Source organism: Anticarsia gemmatalis, chromosome 1, assembly GCF_050436995.1.
Source record: "Anticarsia gemmatalis isolate Benzon Research Colony breed Stoneville strain chromosome 1, ilAntGemm2 primary, whole genome shotgun sequence".
In the NCBI taxonomy this organism is placed as follows: Eukaryota; Metazoa; Arthropoda; class Insecta; order Lepidoptera; family Erebidae; genus Anticarsia; species Anticarsia gemmatalis.
The window spans coordinates 13856719-13868728 of NC_134745.1; the positions used below are offsets into that span (position 1 = coordinate 13856719).

At 37.3% G+C, this 12010-nt stretch overlaps 1 protein-coding gene across 2 annotated transcripts in view; it reads left to right on the plus strand.

The window, feature by feature from the left end:
* Nrg (Neuroglian) overlaps positions 1-12010 on the plus strand; it is a 57520-nt gene that overhangs the window by 39807 nt on the left and 5703 nt on the right. For both annotated transcript variants that reach the window (XR_012959697.1, XM_076121127.1), the window contains exons 7-15: positions 1394-1535; positions 6248-6375; positions 6790-7071; positions 7599-7821; positions 8254-8398; positions 8832-8993; positions 9402-10374; positions 10724-10934; positions 11306-11403. Coding sequence is in view for 1 of the 2 variants with exons in the window: in XM_076121127.1 (XP_075977242.1) it covers positions 1394-1535; positions 6248-6375; positions 6790-7071; positions 7599-7821; positions 8254-8398; positions 8832-8993; positions 9402-10374; positions 10724-10934; positions 11306-11403 (2364 nt within the window). In the remaining variant the exon portion in view is untranslated. The remainder of the gene's footprint in view (positions 1-1393; positions 1536-6247; positions 6376-6789; positions 7072-7598; positions 7822-8253; positions 8399-8831; positions 8994-9401; positions 10375-10723; positions 10935-11305; positions 11404-12010) is intronic.

Sequence of the window (12010 nt, forward strand, 5' to 3'; positions counted from 1 at the left end):
GATATTATCGTGCACTTACCATCTTATTGAGATTTATGGACATGTTTGTTGGCTGAGGACGAGTGAGCCGTTCGCAAAACAATAGATGTATGTTTGTTGAAATAACTAGACGAAATTTTACGATTTGAGAGTTTTCTTAACGATGCCTTCTGCAGTGTAGAGCCCGTACCAGGGCAAATTTATATCGTTATAGTTAACTACCATACTACATTAATAAAAAAATATCCATTTTACTAAGTAACTCTTATCTTCCTTCCCTCCGATTTCCCTTTCTTTATTTATTCGTTATTATAAGTTTATTCGTTTCTATAGATGTATAAACTTTAGACCCTTCCGAAATTTATTATGTTTCCTGTACTTACTCTGCACTGAATTTCTTATTGTCGAACAGAACTATTATTTTTTTCTTGGGGTGGTTAAAGGGAGGACGTTTCCGGCAGTTCTTGACTTGCCCTATCCCTCAAGGAAGGGATGCGACGTGACAAATTGCCGAATCGCCCGAAGAAGGGTCTTTTAAATTACCCTTACATGATTTGCGAAAAAATTGTGACCGTTCGACGTTTAATGTACGTTACCATTAAAGGGTTCATCCATTTAACTATAAGGGTTTCAATGAATAGCTGTTTGTAGACGTTCATTCACCACAGCTATTTCTCGCAAGAAAAAATATTTGTTATGCGGATCCCATAATGGATATCTCCACATCTTGTGTGTCTTAAATTATATTTTAATATACAGGTTTCAGTATAAAAAAAAGTCTTATATGTACGAACAAAGCAAAAAATATTAAAGTTTGCGCTAGTAATTAATTCTACTTTCACTGTATTTTGTCTGTCTAGTCTGTTTCATGTTGGTAGGTACATTTAAGCATTATCATTAAAACAGCAAATGATAGGGAGAACCTACAACTCACTCCAGTTTTACAAACCCCCGGCGATTGTAAAATAGCAATTTCCTGTCAGTTCACGTATCTTTTCATATCGCGCAAGAGTGGGTTTTTCACTTTGTACGGGTATAATGATTGATTAAAATACACGCACATTTGCACGTTGGGACTATTTTCAGACTAGCATTATCTTGCCTAGTTACTAAAGTAGAACATTATGTTGGGACAATGTTATAACAAAAGTCCCTTGCGTATTCTTAACATATAATTGTAATATCTTACGTGTAATTTTAACTGAATAAATCTAATATAAAACCGTACCTCATGAGGACCCAAAACTTATTTTTCTTGTGATTGTTCGTCAATCAAATAAGTTGTTGTTCAGACAACTCGTTCAATTTGTTCAAGCACTAACAGTCTTGCGTGGTCTTACAGCAGCTGTCTTGTCCCCTGTCTAGACACCCGTTGGGAATTAGCTATAAAACTAATTCGTTTCCTCCCTTACAGCGATCCCTCCAGAAATCAAAGAGGGTCCGGAGAACCTGACCAAGGTGGACGGCTCGGAGGCTGTGCTTAAGTGCAGAGTGTTCGGAGCGCCGAAGCCGATTGTCAAATGGATGAAGGATGACGTCGATGTTACTGGCGGAAAGTGAGTATGACACTAGATAATAACGTATTTTGTTACTTCTAACTTTAATCTTTGAAGATAAGTTGAACGCGTTCCTAGATTGATGGCGAGACGCAACTATAGACCTAGGGGATGGAAATGCAAGGGAGAGGCCTTTAGCTTAGTATTGGGACTCAGATGTAGCCTTACTGAAAAAACCAACTTCAGTCTATAGTGTTGCACGAAAATGTATACTTTCGTTTACGTTTATTAACCGGGAAAGGTAACCGTCTAACTAGATAGTATAGGTCCGAGTTAGTCTGCGGAAAATTGAGTAGAACTACGCCCGGTAGTTACCTCGCTGAAACCTCTGAGCTGAAATTGTATTTCAGTTACGAATGTTATTACACGTAGTGCTGCAAGCGGCTTTAATGCAACCCTTTTGCAAGCATAGATAACTATGAACTGTTTGTCCTGAAATTACAATTTTCTCCTACATATAAACCGTTTTATAAGGGAATGCGATAACCATTACCTCAATTCAATTTGCCTCCATTAAAAGCATTACAATCTCCGTAAACAAATCAAATCACTTCTCTATAAATAACATCAATACGATCGAGTTGGTTCCGCGGAGCAGCAAATTTTCCGCGCATTAGTCTTCAACGTAGTTAGGGCATCAAAAGGGAACGATTCTGATCACAGTTAAAGATATCAAATCGCTGACGTTGTGTACAATACTGTGCCGACGGCGCATTTTTGTGTAGACAGGCTTGAAAGATTTCCTTTTATTCGTCAAATTATACTTTGAAGTGGTTTGCTGACGTACAGCTTTTTTGGATCGATTGCACAAAGCTGAAAAAGAGATCACTCAGGTGCAGGTGTATACAAATCATTGGAGACGATTTAGGTATTATTTTTACCATTTAAATGCTTATTCTATGCGAAATATTATTCGTCCTCAGGAATATTGAATCCCTTGCACTTGCAATTTTTAACACCTCATATTTTGACTAAAACTATAACTTTTAATAAGATTCTTATTTCTTCTGATATAATTCGTCCCCAAAGATCTTAGATCACTCTTTCTTTACAGTATTCGAAACGAAACATTTTCTTAGTACATAAAGCTTCTCTGATAAATTCCAATCACAACAGTATACAACAAAACAATCACATTTCTCTTCCAATATTTTCTGCTTCAATTTTCGCTATACAAGCAGAACGTGCTTCCGCCAGCTGTCTGGTCTCTCACACTGTGTACAAGATAACGGATCTTAAGAATCGGATGTCGGAACATCCCCTCGGATTACCGACGATAATATTTATCGAGTATTTCCCCTACTTAGAGTACGTACAGTCACGAGCATAGATATACAGTCATACCTCTTAATGTAGCTTTAGGCCCAACGTAAACCATAGGAGGCGCGATATTTTTGAATAAATCTATTTAAAATAAACATCTTACAGCAAACATCTTATTGCAGTATTTTCGCCGTGGTTTTATTGTTTTGCGTTGGGTCTTAGGCTCCATTTTAGATTGACGTAGCCAGGCGTTGCCAGTTGTGCAATGAAAATGTCTGCTAATTGGATTATACGTGCTTATATTTGCTTCGTTCTAAAGGGATTACTTCAGGACATTGCGAATTTAAGCCTGAATAATATTCGCGTATACCGCCTCGCAACTCACATAAGTATATCTGGTGGAAATTAAGCTTTATAACTGGAAGCAATACAATACACAATAGCTTAGCTTTAATTTTGTGACTGTGAAATTGTTTAACAAAATTGAGATGTGTCTTTACTGACCGATTATCCATATATTGTTGCTTGTGACTGTACCGTACTGTGTACATATCAAAAAGCTTCGCAGTTCATTGAACTGTTAAAGAAACGACATCAGTCAATCTATTACAGTTTGTGAAATACTGTTGTAGGCAAAAATGAGGGTAGCGAGTAAATAAATTGTTTTCAAATGCAGTTACGGAAAGAGCTTCATTTGTCATCAATACCATTTTGTTAGATATTTTGGAGGGATTAAGTTGTATATTTTGTTTGAAAGATGCGATTTTTAAATAAAATTGTGATGTTTATTCATACAAACATAAAATCTCGCCTTTTTTCCACAGGGGTCGACAGAAACCAAGGATGTTCATATCCATTTACATTTCTTCATATTCTATGCCGAACGTTAATTTATTTTCTATTGGTACCACACACTTATCGTCTGTACAAACGACAATCAATTGATTGCTTTATTCAATCACAATAGTACTAGGTTAATAGGATCACTCTCTGTTAAATTGAAACTCCATTAAACATATACACTTCTCACAATTTATTATAATAAAATATACACAGCACTAGGTGCTCCCATACGAATCGGAATCTTCATTGGTCAACGTAGTGTCAAAATGGTTCAAACTGTTCGGCTTTCACGTGTTATTTCGAAGATGATCTATATCAGAATACCAATTAGCTTCAAATATATAAAATGACTCTACTTTCTATTAATAAAAGAATATTTAATAGACCCAGTACTTCATGCAATTAGCGCTTCTAAACTCTTCCCCTCTTATTCATAAAAATATACGAAGTTATGAAAGGCTTATAAAGTGTTTTGTTTCTTTCACTCCTTAGCAAAATGAAAAAGAGAAAACATATTTTAGTAGTATTTTAACTAAAATAGGTTTATAGTGTATTTATGAATAAGAGTGTTCGGTTTTAAAGTACTAGTAAAGAATTGCAAAATCTTAACCCATTACTGTCCCATAGGGTAAAGGTCCTTAAACGATAAAGAGGGTACAAACAATTAAACTAAGTAACATCAACATTTTCGTACAAAACACACCCTTCAGATAAACAGTGATCAATCACTATAACGCATCACTTTCAGTTAGTAAAGGTCAAAGCTCAGAGAATATAAGTTTATTTCGAGCTGGAAGGTTCAACACGTATAAATAAACAGCCGGACAAAGGTCAGCTTACACATGGCACTGGTATCTTTAGACTTCAGGGAAACTTCTAATGTTAGTTTAATGGAATATTTGTATGAGTTTTGTTAACAGTTTTTATGTTACTTTGCCAAAATAGAGAGATTTGTACTGTTTGTACATACCTGTTCTTCACGTGTTTATTTTAGACAAGTTTTGCATCTACTCTTTTTTATCGACGGTTTGGGTGTTTTAATATTATAGATTTACTTTTACATAATTTACCTTTACTGTAAATGAAAACTGACAAACTTGGTTGCTGTGTAAGCACAGTCAGTGCGTTTTAACCACGAAATAGAGAAACAAAATGAAACGTATATTCCGTAGTTTTATCGAATGTTTGCTTAAAATTGTACGTAAATGTAATTTAATTTAAACTTGTCTTGTTCTCTTTATTCGTTGATAATATTATTATCTGCAGAATAAGTATTTTTTACTTATCAGTTAATATTCAGCTACATTTAAGAGCTATTCAAAGCCGTTGACCTCTCAGGGGATGAAAGAACGGAACGCCTCCGTGTTTTAAAAGAGAAATGACATTATCGCAGTCGCCTTACTAAGTAACACATTACGCCCACCACCCTTCACTTCTACCCTAATGAGTGCGTTAGGTCAATACTCTCCATTGAATAATGCAACTAAATGATCTTATGCATACAGTGGCTTTTTACAGGTCCTCGACTCACCTTTGGCCTTTAACCATTGATAAAATAAGTTAAAAAACAACAACAGTCGAACATAACAGCAACTTCGTTCAATAGTAGTTTTTTTAGTTAGACCTTTATTTGTCTCATTGCTGGACAAAGGTCTCCCCTCTTTCCTTCCAAATCTATCTATCTTATGTCATATATCAAATTATATTATTTTTCGTTAGCCCTCTAAGTTCTCACTCAAATCTGCCTGTCCTGTACCATATCCCATAACGATGGAAGCGCAAATTCAAAAGCATCGTGCCACTTGCGTCGTTTTAAATAAGCTAATTTAAAAAAAAGCCGATGAATTAGTCTGAAAATAAACATTCTAAGCAAAGTCTAGATTTCAATATAGACTACGTATCTCGGGCCAATGTGTTATTGTTTGTATTACCATAATCCTATTAGCCAAAAACCATTTGGCACGCAATGAAATTTATAACAAACATGTCGAACAAATACATATTGAATTCTATCAATCCATTTCAACACGCTTCATAATACCTTTTATACGAAAATCCCCAAATCCGTTTATTCATCTGCTATCGAATAACAAACATTGGGATCGGAATCGTTTATAATAATCTCTTTAGCGCCTTTTCAGATTAATTTCCTATTCGTACAATAATGTTTATGTTTCTCTCAACACCCATTTGAACAAATGGATGCTTTACGTCTAATTTGATTCCTATTACTGTTTATTTATGTTTGTGTTTCAATTTCGTTAGGGATTGTTCCTTCGACAGACAGTTGACGGATAATTTTGACTGAGAATGTATGGGATGTATGCAATATTAGATTATTATTTAAAGAGGTATCGGCAACAGGTAACTCCTAATCGAAATAATACAAAATGTTATACCTACTTTAAGACGTCTTTATAATCTCCCAGTTAATCGCATTACTCACTATACAAAAGAAGGTTAAAATACTGCAAGACTTTCTTCCTATACAATAAATTTCGTTAAAAGGAAAGGTTTTTCGACATAAATATTCTACGTAGATATAAATGATTGTTCTATTATACTAGAAGCTAACAAAGTAAATAACGTAATACATTATGTTACAGATACAATATAACAGCGGAGGGCGACCTGGTGATTCGTGACGTGTCATACACAGACGTCGGCACATACGAGTGTTATGCGAAGAACAAGTTCGGAGAGAAGTCCGCCTTTGGATCACTTGATGTTAAGAGTAAGTATACTTTTGTTATTTGAAAATTAATAGTACGCACGGAGAAACATCACTCCTTAACCGAGAATCTTACAGTATAATAATATTTTTGTCTGTCGATGTACTCATCACGTACTTTTTTAAAACTGACGTATGAAATTGACTAAGAACGCATGGTGGCAAAGTAAAGATAAAATAGGTTTTCCCTGAAAAGCTATCAAATGCATCATATCAATTACATCAAATATTTCCTAATAATCGTATAGATTAATAGAATTTATCTTTAACCACAATCGAATCGTCTCCACAAATAGATTTTTCAAAAATTAATCTTACAAGAAAAGCACTGACTTAAAGCTTGGAGCTCAACAATCACACACACTACCTCCAGTTTCATACAAACATATTGTACTAACATAAAACTTTTAATTCCAGAACGCACAGTAATAACGGACAAGCCGGAACACTACGAGGTCGCAGCGGGTTCATCAGCAACCTTCCGCTGTAACGCCAACGCGGACGACTCACTCAAGTTAGAGATAATCTGGCTGAACGACGGACAACAGATCGACTTTGAGAACCAGCCGCGGTTCAGAATGACTAACGACTATTCACTGCTTATTTCTGATACTACTGAGTTAGATTCCGGAGAATATACTTGTATTGCGAAGACGCCGATCGATGAAGCTAGGGCGCAGGCTACATTGACTGTGCAAGGTGAGTTATAATAATAATCATAATCGTTTATTTAAAATATTGGTTTAGTAAACGAAGCTCTTAGATTTTTATTTAGTTTCTAGCACACTTTTTCGGCGGGTTAGTATACAACGCTCTTAGAATTTAATATAGTTCCACCATAGTCCACCTTTCGGCGTGAAAATTGACATTTCAATTCATAATATAAGGAAGGTTTTTAAACGCACTGTCAATCAAGCGAAATTAGATATGTAATAAATACATCTTTAGGTTTAGTTTAACAAGTTAAAGAGGTATTTGTAGGCTTAGAAATGTAACCTTTTATAGTAGCAATAAACTTATTACGTTAATTCTACAATATTATGCATTAAAAAAAGGCCAACATAAAGACTACTCGAGTATCTTTAACATAGTGAAATCTGCCCATTATTAATGTTAAAAGTAACAGTAAAACATACATTTGTACTCGATATTATTCTATAAGATTTCGTAATACACCTCATTTTTTAAACGGACAATACTAAAATTCGTTTTTTTTTATTCCGCAGATAAACCCAACCCACCCGCACTAGAGAGCATAGAATGCAAAGAGAAGACAGCGACCCTCCGCTGGCACTCGATGGGCGACAACCGCGCCCCCATCCTGCGCTTCTCCATACAGTACAACACGACCTTCACGCCTGACACGTGGGACGTGGCCAGTGACAATGTACCTGCTATTGACACCTCCTGGACCGTACCGCTTAGCCCCTGGGCTAATTATACCTTCAGGTAAAGCAGCTACAAACTTTATTATACAAAAATAAGATAAAGATTGTAAAATGGAACTCGAAAGACTGAAAAAAGGGAAATATGAGATGATGTTGAACTTTCGATAGACAACATTGAGTGATTTGCAAAATACAATATACAATCATTCAAAATTAGTCGATAATGGTAGTAAGTCGCCCCACTGAAATATTGGTTAAAACACTGAAAGAAAAAAAAATCCATTTACTTATTTTTTTCTATCGCTTCTGAATATTCAATCTCTTTTGAAATTGAAACATCAGTCTTCGATATAATGTAGGCAACTTCTACCAGCAAGGTTAAAAACCTCTCAAAACACATTAAAAGACATTGTTTGTTTGTTTCTAGCACATTGCATTCTGGTACCAATACTCCCACTACAATATATCTAATGTATGTATTTCTGTATTACAGAGTGGAAGCATGGAACAAGATCGGCCCGTCCACGCCGTCATCTCACTCAGACGTTTGTACCACACAACCCGACGTGCCTTACAAGAATCCAGACAATGTCAAGGGTGAGGGCAGTGACCCCACTAATATGGTCATCTCTTGGTCGGTACGTATCACACAATCATTATATTAATACTTACAAACTGAAACCAGTGCTGTACATAAGTTGTGTATTTAAAACACTGTTAGGTATTAAAATTGATGTTCTAAGCTACTTTTATCCTTTTAGTCTTCGTGAAGAAATACCTTTAGTATATTCCTAGAACGTATTTTTTTTGTGTCGACAAATACTTTGCGACCTTAAAATACGTATACTTGTGTATACGCAAATGAAAATACGTGTTCCCAAGGCCTTATGCTATCTGGTACTACTACTACTGAGCGAATAATATATGTCTTTATGTACCCTTAAAAGTAAGATAGAGTAGTGTTATCCACTCTAAGACTAAATTTACAATGACTTTCATTAATTTATCTTTTGAAACTGTTCTTATTCGATAGTAAATATATTATTATCGTGTAATAATAATTGTTTATAGAAAATGCCACAAATCGAGCACAACGGGCCCGGCTTCTACTACCTGGTGGCGTGGCGCCGCAACATCACGGGGCAGCCGTGGAGCGAGCAGCAGGTGCGCGACTGGCAGCAGACCGAGCATGTGGTCGTCAACACGCCCACCTTCCAGCCCTACAAAGTCAAGGTAAATATTAGCATACGTTATATTATCCTTTTATATAATAAAATAATAATAAATTTAACCCGCTGTACCACTGCTGGGCAAAGGTCTCCTCCAGTAATGAGGGAAAGGTTAGGCCTTGAGTCCACAAAGCTGGCCAAATGAGGGTTAGGTTCTTGTATATAAAATCATTTATAAATTATACGTAATATTGGACAATACATATTAGTTTCTTTTAAAGAATTCTTGTAGCCCATTTTTATTGAATACTGGTAAAAGTCTACCGACCACCGCTATTCAGGACCAAGGGCCTAAATTAGTATCCAGCTGTGTTATAATGGTTAAATAGCGAATTTCTGAACTCGTATATTGTTTTTATTCTCTTTATGTCTCTAGACAAAAAATCTAATCATATTTTGCGTTTGGTTCCAGGTGACAGCAGTGAACTACAAGGGAACATCAAACGTAACACCTGTCGAAGTAATTGGATGGTCCGGCGAAGACACGCCCATGCAAGCTCCCTCCAACTTCACCCTCGTACAAGTCACCACCGGAACCTCTGCCTTACTCAGCTGGAACCCTGTCTCGCCAGACACTGTCCGCGGACACTTCAAAGGATACAAAATACAAACGTGGATTGACGGCGAAGAGGACAAGCTCAAGGAAATTCTAGTCAAAGCAGATACGTCAAGCGCTTTAGTCTCCAAATTCAAACCATACAAGAAGAATAACGCAAGAATTTTGGTATACAACGGACGTTTCAACGGACCGCCCAGCGAGACGCTCACCTTCCACACGCCTGAAGGCAAACCTGGCACTGTGAAATCGTTCGAAGTCTACCCCATCGGCTCATCAGCTATGTTGCTCAAATGGGACAAGCCTGTTGACGAGAACGGCGTCTTAACCGCATACAAAATCTACTACCAGAAAGTCACTGGCACAAACCTTGGCCCCGTCCAGGAAAGGAAGAAGGAAATCGACCCTAAGTTCGACCGCGCAAAGCTTGCTGGTCTGGAACCTAACACTAAATACAGGATCGAGATCAGAGCGAAGACTAAAGCGGGCGAAGGAGACAAGTACTACGTAGAACAAACTACCAAGAGCGTTGCGACCGCTAAGCCCGATATTCCTGTGTTCGAAACAAGTACATTGCCGGCTAAGGAAGGAACCGCTCACATACTAGTCCGTTGGTTGCCGTCGTTGGACGGTCACGCTGGTACTCACTTCGTCGCGTGGTACAAGTTGAAGGGTCACCCCGACTGGTCGAAGACTAACGAAGTGACGGAGGACGACTACGTGATCTTGACCGGTTTGGAGCCGGGGCAGGTGTACGAGGTGAAACTGACGGCTCACGACGGAGAATACTTCAGTAGCAGTGAGATTAGAGACGTCGATACTACTATCGGTAAGTGCGCTATGAAATAATGATACAGTTACGTCAGCTACATTGATATAAAAAAAATGCACAGTCTGGAACAAAAGTAACACTAGTATCTGTCCCCAAACGTACAAATTTTCACACATATCATGACACTGATCAATCAATTCTTTAACTTACCGAAAATTTTCTAATTTCCGAAATTTCACAAATAAAACTTTAGTATGTTTGACTTACGTAGCTTACGTGAGTGACGAGAGACTATTTGACGGTTTTGAGGCGTTGACTGTGCATCTTGGGGTTTTTTTTTTATACATCAATGTTCAGCTATGACACCAGTGTGTATGAGCGTCGTTGATATATGCGTGTGGTGCAGACGGTCCGATCGTGAAGCCAGACGGCGACAAGACGGCGACGGCGGGCTGGTTCATCGGCGTCATGCTGGCGCTGGCCTTCCTGCTGCTGGTGCTGCTGCTGGTGTGCGTGGTGCGCCGCAACCGAGGCGGCAAGTACGACGTGCACGACCGGGAGCTGGCGCATGGGCGGCGGGACTACGCCGACCCCGGCTTCCACGAGTACACGCACCCGTACGTACACACATACTACTGACCTTTGACGAAGAACACTAGACAAAAATGTATACTTAATTAATTTTGACCAAAAAATTTATCCACCCAGTAAAAAGTTATGAGGTAACGAACAGAAAAAAATACAGTCGAATTTAGAACCTCCTTTTTTTGAAGTCGTTTAATTACAGTTTATGAATCATCGTGTGATTCTAATGCATTTCATAATTTATGTAAACTGCACCCTTGCTCCTTGGTAAGAACCGAATGACCAACTAAATGTTTATTCCACAGAAACTATTTCTAACACAGACCCTAAACCCTTATAGTCTTCAAATAACAATATTTATGTAAGAAGAACTAAAGAATAAAAAACAATTTGTTATTTACAGTCTTGACAACAAATCGCGACACTCGATGAGTAGCGGCACTAAACCAGGCCCCGAGAGCGACACCGACTCCATGGCTGAGTACGGCGAAGGCGAAACAGGTAAGCGGAAAAAAATAGCTTTATTTTTTAATAATTAGTTATAAGTATCGCTGAACAACTTGAACACAAGTAAGTGTATTTGAAAGTAAACTTAACGTAGATCCAGTGCAGGAAGACACTCGGTTGATTGTCCTACCTATCGTTCGATCAAAGCGCCGTTGAAAACTTTATGTGGTCCTATAAATAGTTTATTATGATGTCTTAAAATTGTTCAAGTTGTTTGGCGGCACTTATATAGGTGTGCTCTCTAATTTGCTAGAAATGACACATTATTATATTTCTGTCTGTGGCCATGAAAACGCAGCCTGTTTTAGAAGTAATATTTTGTGCCTTTAATCTGTATGAAGGCTGTATAGCGTGTATACTTCGAAATTTAAAGGCTTGTGAGCTTTTTACCGAACTAAAAGATTTTTGATATTGTGTGGACTTTTTTTACTAGTAAATTAATATAAATTTAAACTTAAAACTTTCAGTCACTATGTCACTTTGAGTGAAGCTAAACTATCATGCATGTATAAATTTGCCACGTCAATGAAAAAATAGTTATACTTTTTATTACTTTTGCATATTTTTTACGCATTTTGTAGCCGATTTTTTCATCGTCTAA